Source organism: Echinops telfairi, unplaced genomic scaffold (assembly GCF_000313985.2).
Source record: "Echinops telfairi isolate 266 unplaced genomic scaffold, ASM31398v2 ScPeMD7_7469;HRSCAF=8507_0, whole genome shotgun sequence".
Classification (NCBI taxonomy): Eukaryota; Metazoa; Chordata; class Mammalia; order Afrosoricida; family Tenrecidae; genus Echinops; species Echinops telfairi.
The window spans coordinates 60230398-60246079 of record NW_022111372.1 but is presented as its reverse complement, the minus strand read 5'-3'; the positions used below and the strand labels follow the sequence as shown (position 1 = coordinate 60246079).

At 54.0% G+C, this 15682-nt stretch overlaps 1 protein-coding gene across 1 annotated transcript in view; it reads right to left on the bottom strand.

Annotated features, from left to right (window-relative positions):
- SLIT3 (slit guidance ligand 3) overlaps window positions 1-15682 on the bottom strand; it is a gene marked incomplete at its 5' end in the record, with an annotated part of 712261 nt that overhangs the window by 70242 nt on the left and 626337 nt on the right. The window contains 5 exons of the mRNA XM_004697123.2: window positions 1-153; window positions 4953-5096; window positions 5867-6010; window positions 12392-12466; window positions 13616-13766. Coding sequence (XP_004697180.1) covers window positions 1-153; window positions 4953-5096; window positions 5867-6010; window positions 12392-12466; window positions 13616-13766 — 667 coding nt within the window. The remainder of the gene's footprint in view (window positions 154-4952; window positions 5097-5866; window positions 6011-12391; window positions 12467-13615; window positions 13767-15682) is intronic.

Genomic DNA, 15682 nt, shown 5'->3' with positions numbered 1-15682 from the left:
AAGTCCTGGATGGCCACATCCTGGATGGGAATCTCCTTGAGGAAGAAAGGCTTCTGGCACCGGGGGTTCCCACTGACGACCCGCCTCTTCCTCAGCCACTTGCCAAGCCAGGCCAGGTGGCAGTTGCAGTTGAAGGGGTTGGACAGGAGGTTTCTGGAAGGAGAAAGGTTAGCCTCCCTCAGTGGCTGTGGAGGCTGGGCCTGGGACCTGAGTCTGTAACCCTGCTTGGGGCCCAGCTCTCCCTCCACGTGGGGTCTAGGGAGGGGGGGGCAGGCTCGGGAAAGGGAACGTAGACTATGTCCTACTGTCCAATGGCATCCAGACTGCCGACGGACATGACCTCGGTCTCAGGTCACACTGCTGTGGGTGTAGTTGCGGCCCCCAGAATGATGTTGAAGCTCAACCCCCTGGTACCTGTGAGGTGACCCTAAAGGACAGTCAGGCCTTTGGAGAAGTTATCAGTTAACATGAGGTCATATTGGAGTAGGATGGGTCTTAGTGATCTGGGCGTATCACTGGTGTTCTCACAGAAGAAGAGGAGATGAAATCAGAGGGCATGCAGAGAGGCAGTTACTCTGAATCAGACGGAAGCATTGAACGAGTAATTCATGCAGGTGAGGAGCAAGCGCTCACATATATCTAACAGGATCCTAGAACGCAGGATGGGCAGCTGTGTGGTGACGGGGGCACATGCATCTATGAGCCATGGTAAGCCAGGGATTGCGGGGGGCAGCCACTAGGAGCGAGGAGAGAGGCATGGCACAGAGTCTCTATCAGGACTCTCAGAAGACTCAACCTGGCTGACACCCTGATCCTGGGCTGCCAGTCGCCAGCACTGTGAGTCGGTTAATCTCTCTTCTTGCAAGACACTCACTTGGTGGCATTTTGTTGGACATCCTAGAAGACTAAGACACGCACCTTCCCTTGCCCACTGAGTCCCCTGTGACACTGCCTCCCACCCTTCAGTAGACACTCTTTTCCACTGAGAGCTGTCTCCTGTGCCATCCTTCCTGCCTGGGATGTGCCGCTATAGCTTGCCTGGCTCCCTTCCTCTTATCTCAAATGACACCTCCCCAAAGATGCCTTCCCCGAGCCCGCATTTAAAGTAGGAACCTGCGGGCTCAGGACCGCAGTCCTGGGAGACACCAAGGTCAACTTGCATAACATAATTCAGAAGGACAATGTTCTACCCCCTACTTTGGTAAGCAGCTACCCAGGCAGCCATCTAACATGTAAACACTGACCTCTCCCTGTTCAGGGGAAAGAAGAGGGAAAACGTTGAAAGTCCATGCAAACAATTAGCCCAATGGACGAATGAAGACCAGAAGAACTAGCTGGTGCCAAGCTACCACTGCCAACTCCTCTGAAAGGGACCCCCCTAGGAAGTCCTCAATAGAGTGTATGTGGGAGGTGGGGAACAGATTACAAAATAATTCTTAAAAATTCCCAAGCTCACTGGTCAGATAGAAACTGGTAGACCCTCCCAGACTCAGGCCCTTCATAGCTCAATTTTCTGCCAAAAAATAGAGGATTAATAGCACCCATGAAGTACTTACTCTTTAGAAAAATCAACTACTAGAGGTCAAAAAGGCAGCATGTACCCAAGGACCAAGTTCAAGAGAATCAGGAGAGGAGAAGGGGGTGGGGGGAAAGCCGGCCGGGAAAAGGCAAGAATGCCAACAAAGCACAAGACAAAACGCGTGTGAGAGTGGAAAAGGCTCCGCTCTAAAAACCCACACAAAACACAAAAAAAAGAAAAAAAAAAAAAAAAAAAAAAGAGAGGAGAAGAAACTAAACAAATAAAATAGAAAGTTTCATCCCTGTCTGATTCTCTCCCTCCACACCTGCCTCTCCTCTCCAGCATCCACAAGAATTTGTAATGATTGCTTTCTGGCTCCCACACTGGACTCTCAGTTTCCTGAGGACAAGGGCCTTGCAGCTCTTCCCTGTGTGTCCAGGAAGAGGTATTCCTCCACGTTTGTTGAGGGAGTGGTGGATTGATGGAGGGATGAACAGAGGAGAGCAGCGATCCCTTCTTGCACGATCCCTTCTTGCACGTTTGCTATGAGCCTGGATTGGTGCTAAGTACTTTGTAAACCCACGATCTCATGTGTACTTGCCACAGCAGCCCTGGGAGGGAGGTGGCGTCATTCTCATTTCACAGGTGGGGAAAGTAAAGTTTACAGAGGTGACGTGGGAGGGTCGGATGGCCACGGAGAGCCTACAGTATGATGTAGCAATCAAGAGCTCAAGAGTCACAAATGTTCTTCGGTTTGAAGCCTGGCTCTGACACGCAGTAGGTGTGCCAAGTTGGGCCAGTTCCTGCCCATGGCAGAGCTGGCGCCCCTCATGCTCTGTGGCTCTGGCTCCTCTTGGCAACTCAAGTGCCTTCGGAGTCCACTTATGGAGGCTCATGGAGAGGTATATGTGAGCTAAATTGGACTGCTCTCGCAGATGCTATTTCCTGCCCATCATCCATGTCTTAGGCGCCATTCATGTAGTCCACGCATGCATTTCTTCATGAGATGCATGCAGGGCATCTACTACGTGCCAGGCAGCGATGTAGACGGTGAGGCTATACTGCGGTTGTGTGCTATTGAGTTTATTCCAAACTCGTGTGGTGACTCTGTGGGATTGAGTGGAAATGCTTTATAGAGTCCCCTAGGCTGTGATCGTTACAGGAGGAGATGACCGGGTCTTTGCTCCTGCAAAGCCTTGGCGGGGCCGAACTGTTGCTCTTTTTGGTGAGCAGCCAAGCACTCACCAGTGTGCCACCAGGACGGTGAACAAACCAACACAGGGCAGGGCTCCAAGACATTCATGGAAAAGAATGTCTTGGATTTAAAAGAGAGTAGAATTACTCCATGACCTCTTCGAAGCCCTTTCACATATGCCCATGCTTCTGGAATACATATTCTAGCAGAAGGCAGACAGGCAATATACTATTGATAATGAATTAGTAAAGTATAGAGTATATTGCAAAACGCCCCGTGTGGTGGTTCTCACTTCCCATCGAGGCGAAGGAGCCCATGTCTGGCCCGCGTACCTTATGTGCGGCCACCACTCGTCTGTCATTGGAGGCTTGCTGGTTGCTAGGATACTATATAGAGGGGCTACACAGTTTTTAGTGGACCATCCAGACTAAAACAGACTAGAAAGAAAGGCCTGGTGATCCATGTCCCAAACTCTCAGTCAAGGAAAACTCTGCCCCTTTGTGCATGGGGCAGCCGTGAATCAGGAGCCCCCTCACTGGTGGCTAGCAAACAACTATAACATGGCCAACACTGAGGGAGAACAGGCAGGGTTGAAAGACCCAGGAGGGAGGCAGAGGTGGGAGGCGTCCTGAGGGGGAGCCCAGCCTCACAGGGGTGGGAGAACACTTGGGCAAAGAGTGAAAGGAGGAGGGGGAGGTCAGAGAAGGTGCTCAGCAGGTACAGATCAGAGCTGGAAATACAGGGAATCTAGGACAGATAAACCCCTCAGGACCAATATTGACAGTAGCCATACCAGGAGGGGAAGGGGAAGGGGGGGCGGAAAGGTAGATCACAATGATCTACCTATAACCCCCTCCCAGGTGGACGGACAACAGAAAAGTGGGTGAAGGGAGACATCGGTCAGTGTAAGACATGAAAAAATAATAATTTATAAACTTTCAAGGGTTCATGAGGGAGGGAGGGGGAAAATATGGAGCTGATACTAAGGGCTCAAGTAGAAAGAAAATGCTCTGAGAATGATGATGGCAACAGAAGTACAAATGCGCTTGACACAATGGATGGATGGATGGATTGTGATAAGAGTTGGACGAGCCCAAATAAAATGATTTTTAAAAAAGAAAGGAAAAGGTGTTCGGGCTTGGGAACAGCTCGGGCCCAGGTGTAAGGTGGGCAGGGAGTGGGCATGGGTATGGGGGAAGAGTGAGGAGGCCGGGCTGCGTGCGGGGAGTGAGGGAGGCAGTCACAGGGACTGGATTGCGCAGATGTGACCTTGGCTGAACTCAGTGGGCAGCAATGGAAACGGGCCCTGCCGAAGAATCTTTGGCGAAGGGCAGGGCCGGGCCGGGCGAGGGACCCAGCAGCCAAGGTGAATGGAGTTGCATGGGCAGGATGAGAGCAATCCTAGAAGCCGGCCCACGGAGGCTCTGTCTGTCGCAGGCCATCTGCTGTGCTGAGCAGCCAGGGGCATCTTTTGACGAATGCTGCTTGGTTACACCCTGGCCAGCCCCCTCTTCAGCCTTCATGCTGACACCAGGCTAGCTCTCAACCTGGACGTTGCTCTCCCAAACCCAAACCTATTGCCACTGAGTCAATTCTGACTCCTAACTCTAAACCCAATGCACGGCCAGTTCCAACCCCAGTGACGCTCGGAGAAAGGGCAGTGCTGTCCTTTGAGTTTCGGAGGGCCTAACTCTTTAAAGGGTAGGGGGCCTTACTTTTCTTGTGTGGGGATTGTGTAAGCCACCCCACCCTCACCCCACCCCCCAAGGGCTCCCTGTCTGACGCACAGGGATCCTGCACGGGGTTTCTGAGACTGTACAATTTTTAGGGAGCAGACAGCCTCGTCTCCTGCCATGCAGTGGGTGGGTTCGAACTGCTGCTCTTGTGGGTAGCAGCCCAGCACCTCACCCAGCTCCACTCTGCTCCAACCGCACCACGGGGCCTTGGCACATGCCTTCTTCTCTGAATGAAGAGCCCTTCCCAAGAGCCAACTCCCACTCCCCTTCCAGGACCAGCTCCCCAACCAAGTCCGTGTGGGGTTTTCACACCACCGTGGGCCCTCTGTGGCAGATGCTTCTCTGTGCCAGGAGGCCTGGAGGGAGTGGCAGGCCTGCTCTGCTCACACTGTTATCGTCTGCCCCAGAGGGAGCCTGGTGGATGGTCACCCTCACAGGGAGTGAGGGGGAGGCCTAGAGATGAGATGCCAGGGAGCAGGGCAGTGGGCCCCGGAGGACTTACATCGTGGACAGGGAGACGAGCGTGGTGAAGGCTCCGGGGGTGATGGTGGTGATGCGGTTGTCATAGAGGGAGAGCAGCCGCACTGAGCTCAGGCCAGCAAAGGTGTCGTTGCTCACACAGCTGAGCAGGTTGCTCCGCAGCATCCTGCAGGACAGGTGGGGGGGGGCGGATGAGGATCCCCGGCTCTCTCCCTTCCCACCCATGACAGGAATGCAGGATCTGGGGTGTTTATGCAGGCAGCAGTGGCTACTTTTGCCAGTTCCAGGCCTGGCCAGCCACGTTGCTCAGGCTAGGCCTGGGAGAGCAGGCTCTGGGGCCCTAGCTGGGCTATGTGGAATTGCTCATGTGTCCACATTCCTGTCTGTGTGTACTTCTTTTACAGCAGCATCAATAGGCGTGTGTGTCAATGTGTGCACAAGTACTACATGGCTGTCAATGAGTATGTCAATGTGTGCACATGTACTGCACGGTTGTTAATGAGTGTGTCAACGTACACACAAGTACTGCACAGTTGTTAATGAGTGTGTCAATGTGTGCATATGTACTGCATGGTTATTAATGAGTGCTTATCTTTTTCTAAGAGAGGCTGTGGAAGAAGCTCAGTTTGTGTGTGTGTGTGTGTGTGTACATGCCTGCTTGTATAGGTGTTCACGTGCATGATACATGTGTCTGTATATGCATCATTTCTGTCCACGTGTGTGTGTGTGTGTGTGTGTGTGTGTGTGTGCTTTGTGGGGACATGCACTAGCGTTGGTGTGTCCCTGTCAGTGTGGAGCCAGCAGGCTCCATAAAAGAAGGGCCTTGCCAGGCCTGGCCAGATCCTGGTTCCAGCCCACTGCGGGGCAGAGGCCAGTCCAGGTGGCCCTGTCCTCCTACCTCCCTCGGGGCCTTGGCCGGGGGCTCTGGGCACTCACAGGGTCTTGAGGCCACTGAGGCCACGGAACATGCGTCCGTGCACAATGTCCAGCTGGTTTCCCGTCAGCATCAGCTCCTGCACGCCGGCCGCACCGTCAAAGGCACCCTCTCGCACCTCCTTGATCTTGTTGTTACTGAGGTTTCTAGAGGGAGGGGCAGAGTAGGAGACAGTCAGGGGCAGGACCAGTTGGGGGGCGGGGTCCTCTGGCGCTGCAGCCAGTGGAGGGCGGGAGCTCACACAGCTGCACCTTCATGCACAGGGGTGACTAGCTTTGTGGACCAGGCGCTGTGAGATCTGAAGAGTTTTTGCTTCCCTGTGAGAAAACCGGAAAAGCATTGCACTAAGGGAGGTCAGAAAGTATTGGCACCAAGATTCTAGTTTACACATGCCCGACTTAGCCCAAACAAAACGTGTGTAAGCATGTCTCTGTGACCCGAGCTGGCTGCAGACAAGTTCTTCCAGTAATATACTTGTCTTTGTCTCTCTAGGGTGCCTTCAATAAAAAAGTCCAGGTTAAGCAATGGCTTCCCAGAAAGAATCTGCTGGGTGGGCCCGTGAATTTCCAAACCCAGAGGCCAGCACTCTACAGGGGCAGTCTCGGTCGCTTTTCTGGAAGCGCAGGATGCTCCCCGCCTGCTCCCTCAGACGGCTCCTGGGCGCTCAGATGGACAAGGAAAAGGAGCACAGCTTGAGCCCATGAGAATGCTCAAACTTCCCTTTGGACGTGATGCCAATCCAAGGGCTCCGAATTTGGCGGGAAAGGGCTGGAGAGGTGAAAACACTGCCATCAGAAGTGTAGACGTGCACAGAGGATATGTTGAGAAACAATGGCTTCCCAGTTTGATGCCTTTGTTTAAAGATAGTTGCTATGGTTTTTGGCCATACGTTGACTGACCCTCTTATTTCAAACAGTGATTCTCTAAGGGGCTTTCTCTCACGCAAGATACTCCCACTATGCAGTGCTTCTCAAGAGGTGGGTGGGAGAAAAACATCCCCGCACCCCAACGGGAGCGCATCTGGGGAGCGTCTAGGTCTCTCGCCATTGAGAAGCGCGGTCTTAAGGGGATACATAGCAGTTACTTTTGATGCGCACCTGTGAGGGATTACCATCAGTACAGGGGCAGCAAAAGGAGGAGGACCCTTGACCAGATGGACACAGGCTCAAGCCTTAGAACCTTTGTGCGGAGGCGCGGGACCAGGCGCAGGGCACGCAACGATTTATTCCGTGGCACACAGAGTTGCTAAGGGTCGGCACTGCCTCGCTGGCACCTCACAACAGTAGCAACCACCATGTGAGCAATGAAGCCAGCGGAAACTCATCAGATCCCTAACATAACTGCTGTGAGATAGCATATTTTGTATTGGCTTTTCCCCCCCAATTGTGGTAAAACATACACAATCTTCTTTGCCATGCCCACCATTATCAGCTGTCTGATAATCATTGATTGTCCATCAATCCAAAGAGAGGCTCTGAACTCAGAAAGCAACCTCGACGCCCGCCTCCCAGCCCCAGAGAATCACCAGTCCGCATTTCTGTCTCTGCGTTTGCCCTCTGCAGGGAGATAGTTCATGTGAGTGGGATCACGCTCTGCTGGTCCCTTGGAGTCTGACTTGTCCCCTCAGCACGTTGCTCTCCACGTGCCAGGACGCCCTTCCTCTTCATGGCAGAGTGAGAGTCCACCGAATGTGTGCCATGCATTTTACTGACTGGCTCAGCTCTCCACAGCACTGCGCTGCTTGCACGTTCTGGCTACTGTGACACACGCTGCCGTGGTCACGGTGCCTGTGGATGTGCTTGGTCTTCCGGGGTCCACTCTTGGGAGGCTATATTAGGAGTGAGGTTTCTGGGTCTTAGGACGGCTTGCTACGAAGCAGAATGCCCTCAATGACAGCCCACAGGAGTTTGGTTTATTTTTGAATTTCATGGCAATTCTGTTTAACTTTTCAAGGTCCCCCCCCCCCAAGCTGTCATCTGCAGGGACTGCACCATTTTACACCCCTACCAAAAATGGGTAAGGGCTCTAAGGGTCCCAGTTTTTCTACATGATCGCCAAAACTTATAATGGTCTAGTTCTTTTTTTTCCCCTCCTGGTAATAATAGTAATCCTAGAGAGAAAGATACTATTTTTGCCGTTACTTGATGAATGAGGAACTAATTTTTGAGCAATTAAGTCATTTGTCCATTGTCACTCAGCTGAGAGAATGGGGTCCGCAGGCCAGGGTTGTTGGCACATTAAAAAATGCCACCCTCGACTTAGCAGCTGTTAAGCGGCCTCTACCCTGCAACCACTGGTGTCTTTGCATCTGGGGCAAGAAGAAGAAAGGAAACCGGAGACGCAGTGGACCAATGAGCGCCCTCCAACCACCGCCCACACCGCCCGGAGACCAGACGAAGTCGACAGCGCCCTGACACCTAGGATCTGGACCACACGAAGGTCCCCAAAGGAAGGGGAGACAAAGCAGAATAAAGCAGAAACCCCTAGAGAGGACCAGACTTACTGGTCTGAGAATGATGGGAGCCCCAAGCCAATGCCCCTTGGACCCCCCTCAAATCGGGAAGTGAATCTACCCCCGGGGGTGGGGTCTGCTCACAGCTAAACCACAGGCCCACATGTGACAAACAGCTACGGAGGGAAACAGTCCAGAAGAGTCACCTGTTCGGGACCAAAGAGCACTGTTTGCCTGAAGACCAAGCTCAGAAGGCAGGCCGGGCCGGGAAAGGACAGATGGAAAGGAGGGACCCGGGGAGGAAGCAGAAAGCACGAGGGCCCAGACACTGCGGGAGCTGCAGCTCATGTTACAGGGCAACATGTGTAGGAGCTGGAGACTGGACAACTGATTGTGTCGGCCAACTCTCATGCATCCAACACACACACACACACACACACACACACACACACACACACACGCTCAAGGTTGGGGCATGGGGTTTTCTGAGAGTGGGCTCCTTCTTCTCAAGCCTGAGCTCTCAGAGCAGCCCCCCTCTCTACCCGGGGCCAACACTCCTCCGGCCCTGGGAGAGATCAGAACAGGGAGCAGATCCCGCTGGGGCTTTTAGGGTGAGGTCTGGTTCCCCTGGCCCATGGGAGGTGGGGCGGAAGGCCCAGAGAAGGGCTCTGCTCCCCCAGGTAGGCATCTCGGGGGGAGTGGAGTGTGTGGGACGGGCAGTGGGGATGCATTAGAACAGCCAGGATGTGAGGGGGTCCTGCTTCCTGACTTCTGCTCCTTTGGATGAGCACAGCGAACATCCCGCTTCTATGAGGTTAGTGAATGGGACTCCTTCAGACCCAAAACATCCATCCCAGACAGGCTGGCTGGAACCAGAGGGGAAGACGCCAATCTCCCGAGCAGGCAGCTCTGACTGTGAGTCCGAGCAGGACTGGGTTCCACAGGGTTCCAGTGGCAGACCACCAGGCCTTTCTTTTTCAGAAGGAGACCACCAGGCCTTTCTTCCCAGGCACTCCACTTCAGGATGAACTCAAACCTGCCACCTATTGGTTAGCAGGTGAGCATATTCACTGTTGGCCCCGCCCACAGACGGAGGGGTAGACCAGCTGCCCCCTTGACTGCTGCAGGTCCCAAGCCTTCGTGTCAGGTCACAGTGAGAGGGAGGGGACATCAGGAGCATGCCAAGGCCCCGGGCTGTTCCTCTCAAGCACCCCTCTGCCCTGAGCTCCAGGCTGACCTCAGTCACCCGTGGGCGAAGCTGCCTTAGGAACTGACCCCGATCTCCTGATAGACCTGGGGTCTATTGGCTCAAAGCGGCCCCTTGACCTCTGCCCAAGTGGAGATTGCCGTGGCCGACACAGCCCAGGCCTTGGTCTCTCTCTGGAAGCTCTCCACTCTCTGGGGTCCTCATCATGACCCCGCTCTCCCACCCCGTCCCATCCTGCCAAGAAAACCTGAACCCATAGGCCTCTGGATTCCCCCAAGGTCCCAGGGAGGCAGAAGGCTCTTCAGCAGGCTTCTGTTCCCTGCCTGGAGCTCCTTACATTCAGCCGCTGTCTTGTAAATCTGCTCTCCTTGGTCTAGGAAAAGCCATGGGCTGAAGGCAATGCACTGGGGAGAACGTAAATTACCCCACATTAGACATGCGAGCAGAGAGGAAGGTTGTCCCCAAAGCTGTAAGTCACCCCAGGCCAGAAGAGAGGGGCTTTGTTCCAGAGAGGCGGGTATCTCCGGGGAGGGCAGTGTGTGGGACGGGCAGTGGATAGAGTTCCAGCAGCCAGGATGTGAGAGGCTCCCCTTTCCTGATATCTGGTTCTTTAGATGAACACAAGGAGCATCCCACTCTTGCAAGGTTTGTGACCTGGATTCCTTCAGGCTGGGGCAAAAGAGAGCAGGAGAGCTACAAAAAAGGGGATGGCGGGGGCGGAGCAGAGAGAATGCTCCAGAAGACCTGGCTGCTGCCACCACTCTCTCCAAGCATCCATGCATGCATACAAGCGCTGCGCACACCACTTGGCAGCAAGGTGTCGGTTGGGGCAGGCAGCCCGGCCTCAGACCGATGGCGATGGCGGCAGGGTTTTAGGAAAGCCCCTGCAGCGTGTTTTCAGAGCAGCCTTGCCCAGGCCCAGACTCCCTTCATGCAGACTGACTCCACAGGCAGTCAACCATGGGGGGCCAGGCTGAGCCTGCGAAGTGTTATGGAAACAGACGCCTCAACTTTCTGCTGCGGAAGCAGCTCCTGGGTTTGCATTGATGGTTTTGAGGTGAGTCGGCCACACTTAACCCACAGTGCCACCAGAGGAGCCCCCAAAAGGCAGTACCAGGCTTATCCGGGGGTATCTCCCACCTCCATCTCTGAAGAACAAGCTGGAGGAGAACTGCGCTTCATCACAGCGTTTGAACTTGATGAGGATGGTGGGTCTTACGCTAGAGAGGACCAAGTCCTAGAACGCCCGCCCCCGGCTGACGGTTGGCCCAGAGCTGGGACCAGACAAGCTCGGCAGCCTCTGCAAGCTGCAGGTGTGCGTCCCAGACGCTGCTCCCGTGTGTCCTGAGAGACAAAGAAGCCTCAGAGGGTAGGCTTCACCTGCTGCCTCTGGACAGCTTGACTTCATCCCCGTGAGTACAGCATCCTCTAGGCCCAGGACTCTTCAGGTTTGCCATAGTCTGCCCGGCATCAGGGAAGGACTGTAATCCTGTCTAAAGCCCAGTCCCAAGTGGAAGTCCAGTGGGGGAGTGCTGAGGGAGATAAATTTTGTTCTGGAAACAGGATATTACATCATGATTGAGTAGGGCCCTCTCTGCCTCTGATGGGCCTCGCCCTCCTAAGAGTGGAAATGTTCTTGCAATCAGGACTTGCAGACACACGACCTGCAGCAGGGTCCAGACTGCCGACTTCCTGGCAGAGGCAGCCCCAAGGGCATAGCATGGGCAGCAGAGCATGTGTTCCCTCAGCTCAGCTCAACGGAACCACTGTGGAATGTGGGCCATGCCTTGGCAGATCTTTCAGATATTTCAAGATACCAGACATCACTATGTTTTGGCATAGGCGTGTGTGATAACGGATTTTTGAAAGGGTGCATTCTGGGAAGTAGGTGTTCAGGAAGTAGGGCCTCTACTGGGCAAAGTGGGAAAGGAAGGGCCGGGCCACTGGTGTGTGACAGAGGCCAGCAAGTGTGCCAGCTCCGCTCCTTACTGTGTGGCCTTAACTCAGGGGACTCCTCTGAACCTCAGGTTCCTTATCTGCACAAAGTGGAAGAGGAAGCCAAGTCAGGAGGGTGTGGCCTTGTGGAGAGTGCACAGGAAGCAGGGGCATGCCACTCTGTGGGTCCTAATCTCGGAGCAACAACTGGACTTGTGCTACGTTGGCGACTTGTCCCCAACTCCTAGGACATGGGAGGGTAAGGGCCACAGGCAGCCCTGGGAGGGGGCAGCCAGTATAGCAGGAAGAACTGTTGCAGAGACTTCTAGGCTGAAAGCCAGCGTGAGAGGCGGCTGGCATGCTCACCCTGACGGGTCCCCTGATGCACACAACACAGACCTTGAATAGCTCTGCTGGACCTGATACTTGGTCACAGCATGCGCTCTCAGCTGGCCCTCACCCGCTTCCCTCTACCAGCCAGCAGGGTAGAAGTTAGAGGAGGGGATGGGGGTCTCCACAGGGGTCACGGGTGGTTCAAGCTAGGTGGGGAATACATGCGTTGTGTATTACCTGGTAGTTAAAAAAACAGGGATGTTTGTCTACGCGCCCTACACTCATTGCCATCAAGTCAATTCTGACTCCTAGTGACCCCACGGGACAAGCAGAATGGCTCTGTAGGGTTTCTGAGACTGTACTGCTTTACAGGAGGCAGCCTCATCTTTCTTCCATGGAGTGGTTGGTGGGTTTGAACCTTTGAACTCGTAGTTCTTAGCCCACCACATAATCCACAGGGCCAGCAGGGCTCCTGAATGTCCCACTTCCCAATATGTCCCCATAGCAGGGGTGCGGAGGAGGTTGCTGGGCAGAGGGCCTGGAACCGAGATGCCTGGTGTGGGTGGGGGAGGCTGCTGCCGATTTCCTGAGCTGACTTACATTTTCCGCAGATTGGGCAGCTTCTTGAAGATCCCAGTGGCCTCTAGGATGGATATATCGTTGTCGTTCAGTCTCCTACATGGGAAGCAAGAAGATGAGGTAGTGGGTTAGCCACCACCCCACTGGTAGTGGGGCGACCTCCAAGGGTCTCCCGTGCCCCCGACACCCCAGAAGTGTTGCCTGGCCCTCAGATCAAGGACGGTCCACTAAGCCGCGGGCAGAGGCATCAGCGTCTGTCCGGTCAGCCTGAGGGTCCAGCGGGGAGAAGGGAGGAAAGAACAAGGGAAATCCAGGCTCTGCCTCTTGACCCTGGACTAGGTGTGGTAGGCTTTGTGAATATTCTGTGCAGGCATGCATTTTTTTTCAATAGCCAGATAACCACCTGTCAATGATCTGGCTTCATTTTGGGGATGTAGGGGTTGGGAGGAAGAGACCAACAGCAATTTAAAGCAGGTGTCCCCAGCTTCTCCCCATCCTCCAAAGCACCTCCCTGATGACATCCATCTGCCAGGGACAGTGCAGACCATTCACTCCTATATTCCTATCCACCCAAGGAGCATGCCAGGGCCAGGAAGCTGTGCCCGGCTCTATCTCCCCAGTGACTTTGGAAGCTGAAGAAGAACAGGCACGGTAATGGAGACACCTCTAGCCTATCTGTCTGAGGTTCACCCTGGACCAAGGCTCAAGACAAACATGCCACCCACCTTCCCTTTCTTCATCTTCCTGACCACCAGGAGGAAGGCAGGGCTGTGCTCATCTTACAGCTAGGAGCGGGAGGCTCGGATGGGCGAGGCCGCTTGCCCGTTTCAGGAAGACTGCAGCCAGAAGCCGGGTCCAGGACTCCAGCCCCACAGAGGTGTGCTTACCCATCATGACAACTTTTCATACTTCCTCTTTTGCATAAATCAATGCACCCCTTTTTAAGTCTGGGCAATGGTTAGCAGCAGGCTGAGCCCTAAAGACTGATTCTAGTCATTCCCCTGCTTTGTGACAATTGTTTGTCGAACGCCCATCTTCCTGGGCATACTGTAAGCACAGTGCCCAGCACAGAGGGGATGGACGGTGAGGAAATCCTTGTGGAGTCAATGGGCGATCTTTATGGGCGAGTACGCTGTCGATGGGGAGGGCTCAGGGGTGGGGGTGGGGCCTGCCCCTAGCCTGGGTTGGAGGAAAGGGGACAGGCTCAGGGTGAGGAGTGGGTGTTCCCTCCTGAGTGAGACTTACAGATCGGTGACGTACTCCGGGAGGTGGCTTGGGATGCGGGCCAGCTTCTGGTTGGCGCAGTCCACGATGGTGCCCTCACAGCGGCACTTGTCCGGGCACGCGAGGTCCATGAAGCACTCACTGCTGAACCTGCTGCGGTAATCCTCTGAGCCTGGGGTGGGGTGGGGGGGTGGGCAGAGAGGGCAGTCAGCACCACCTGGCTGGTGGAGAAGGAAGCTGGGCGTGTAGGTGTTCATGGGACTCCCACTTTTTCTCTGGTCTTTCCCACACGCAGACAGGGCTGAGGTCTGCGGGCTCTTCACCACGTGGGTCACGCGGAAGTTTGAGCTGCTGATGGAAGTGCCTCTAGGCACAGGTGGGCAGAATCGTGTCTGCCCTTTTTGGTGGGTCCCCGGAGGTGCATGTGGTTAACAACTGCTAAGCAAAGGCTGGCAGTTTAGGTGCACCCAGAGGTACCGCAGAAGCAAGGCCTGGGGGTCTCCATCTGAGAAGTCAGCTGTAGAGGGAAAAAGTACATATCCTGCTCTGGCACAGGGGGCTGCGCCGTCAGCCAACTCAGCAGCTCCTGGCAACCATCCGTGGGCCCACTAACTGCACATGGACAGCCAAACACAGAGATTCAGTGGGTGCTGGTTATACTCTGGTAAAGAGTTACAGTCTCTGAACCCCACAGGGCAACTCCACCCTGTCCTATAACGTCCCTCTAAGGCCACTGAGTTGATGGCAGTGAGTTTATTTTCTTTGGTGAGGCTGGGGGTGCGCATGATGGATGGGAAGGGGTCATAAGCGCAGGTATCTGCAGTTCCCCGGGCAGGTGGTGTCTTTACCTCATGTGTGATGGAGGTAATGAATGACCGTTGGTACCTGGGCTCGGTGTGGGGAAGGAACCTGGAGAACCGGAGCCCATAGCAGCTTCTAATGCTTGGACATTTCTTCCCAAGTGGCCCGATATCCTTTCCCCCGTTTAAGAGAAGCCAGGCATTTAAAAAAATCTATTGGCAAGAGACTCAGATTTAAACCAGTGTGAGGCCAAGTGAAAGTCACACTCATGCCAAGGGTCAGATTTGACCTCTGTCTTAAAGAATACGTTCATTTGTACTAAAGCAAAAGGTCAATTCCAAAGAGCTAAAAGTTGAAGCTAAGATTTATTGTTCTGAAATTGACTGTCTCTTAAGGTCACTCAGTAATGGTAACAGGGCCCACAGTATGTTGTCTTGGAGAGAAGCCCTGGGGAATGGCTTTCATGCTCAGAAACGACGCTCCAGCTGCTGACAACACACTACAGGGTGGTGTGGACAGCCAGGCTCTCTATTAGACCTGTGCGGGCTGATGGGCATTAGCCCGGTCACTCATGCACCCTCAGTTCATCAGCACAAGGGCTACATTGGACCAGGGCAAGTGTGGCTGCCATTTGCACAACAGTTGTCCTGCATGTAAATGTTTTGGAAGAGTTGCAGAGCGTGAAAAGAATTTATTTGCCTAACTCATTCAGGCATGATCCTGGCTATCTTATTTGGGCTACAGCAATATGGAACACTAGTGGCACAGAGGGTTTAGCATCAGAGGATGTGGTTTATACAGGATTTGTCATTTTGCCTCAGCTCCCTCACATGCAATCAGAATCAAAGAATAGGCCCTATCTCCAAGGGTTGTTAAAGCAAGAATACTGGCTTACTTGGGAATCTTGGGAAAGGGTCAGGAGTTACACAAATGCTGTGACTTTACTGCTGTTTCCCCCTGAAACCTGGCAGAGCACTGGGCACATCAGAGGCTAGCATGCAAGCTGGGTTTTCTGCATCTGAGCTGCTAGTGGTACTATCTGACATTTACAGAGTCTGTATGATGAGCCAGGCACTAGTCCTCAACTTTGCGTGCATGAGTCCGTTGAATCTCTGGAACATCCTGCAGGGCTCTAGTGCCATTTTAGAGATGAGGAAAGTGAGGCACACACATGGTTCAGCATGTGGCAGAGGGATGAGCCCAGGCAGTGAACTGCCAAGGCTCAGTGGATACACACTTTACAGCAGGTGCACTTGGAGTCACACCATGCTTTACGGCAGGTGCTCT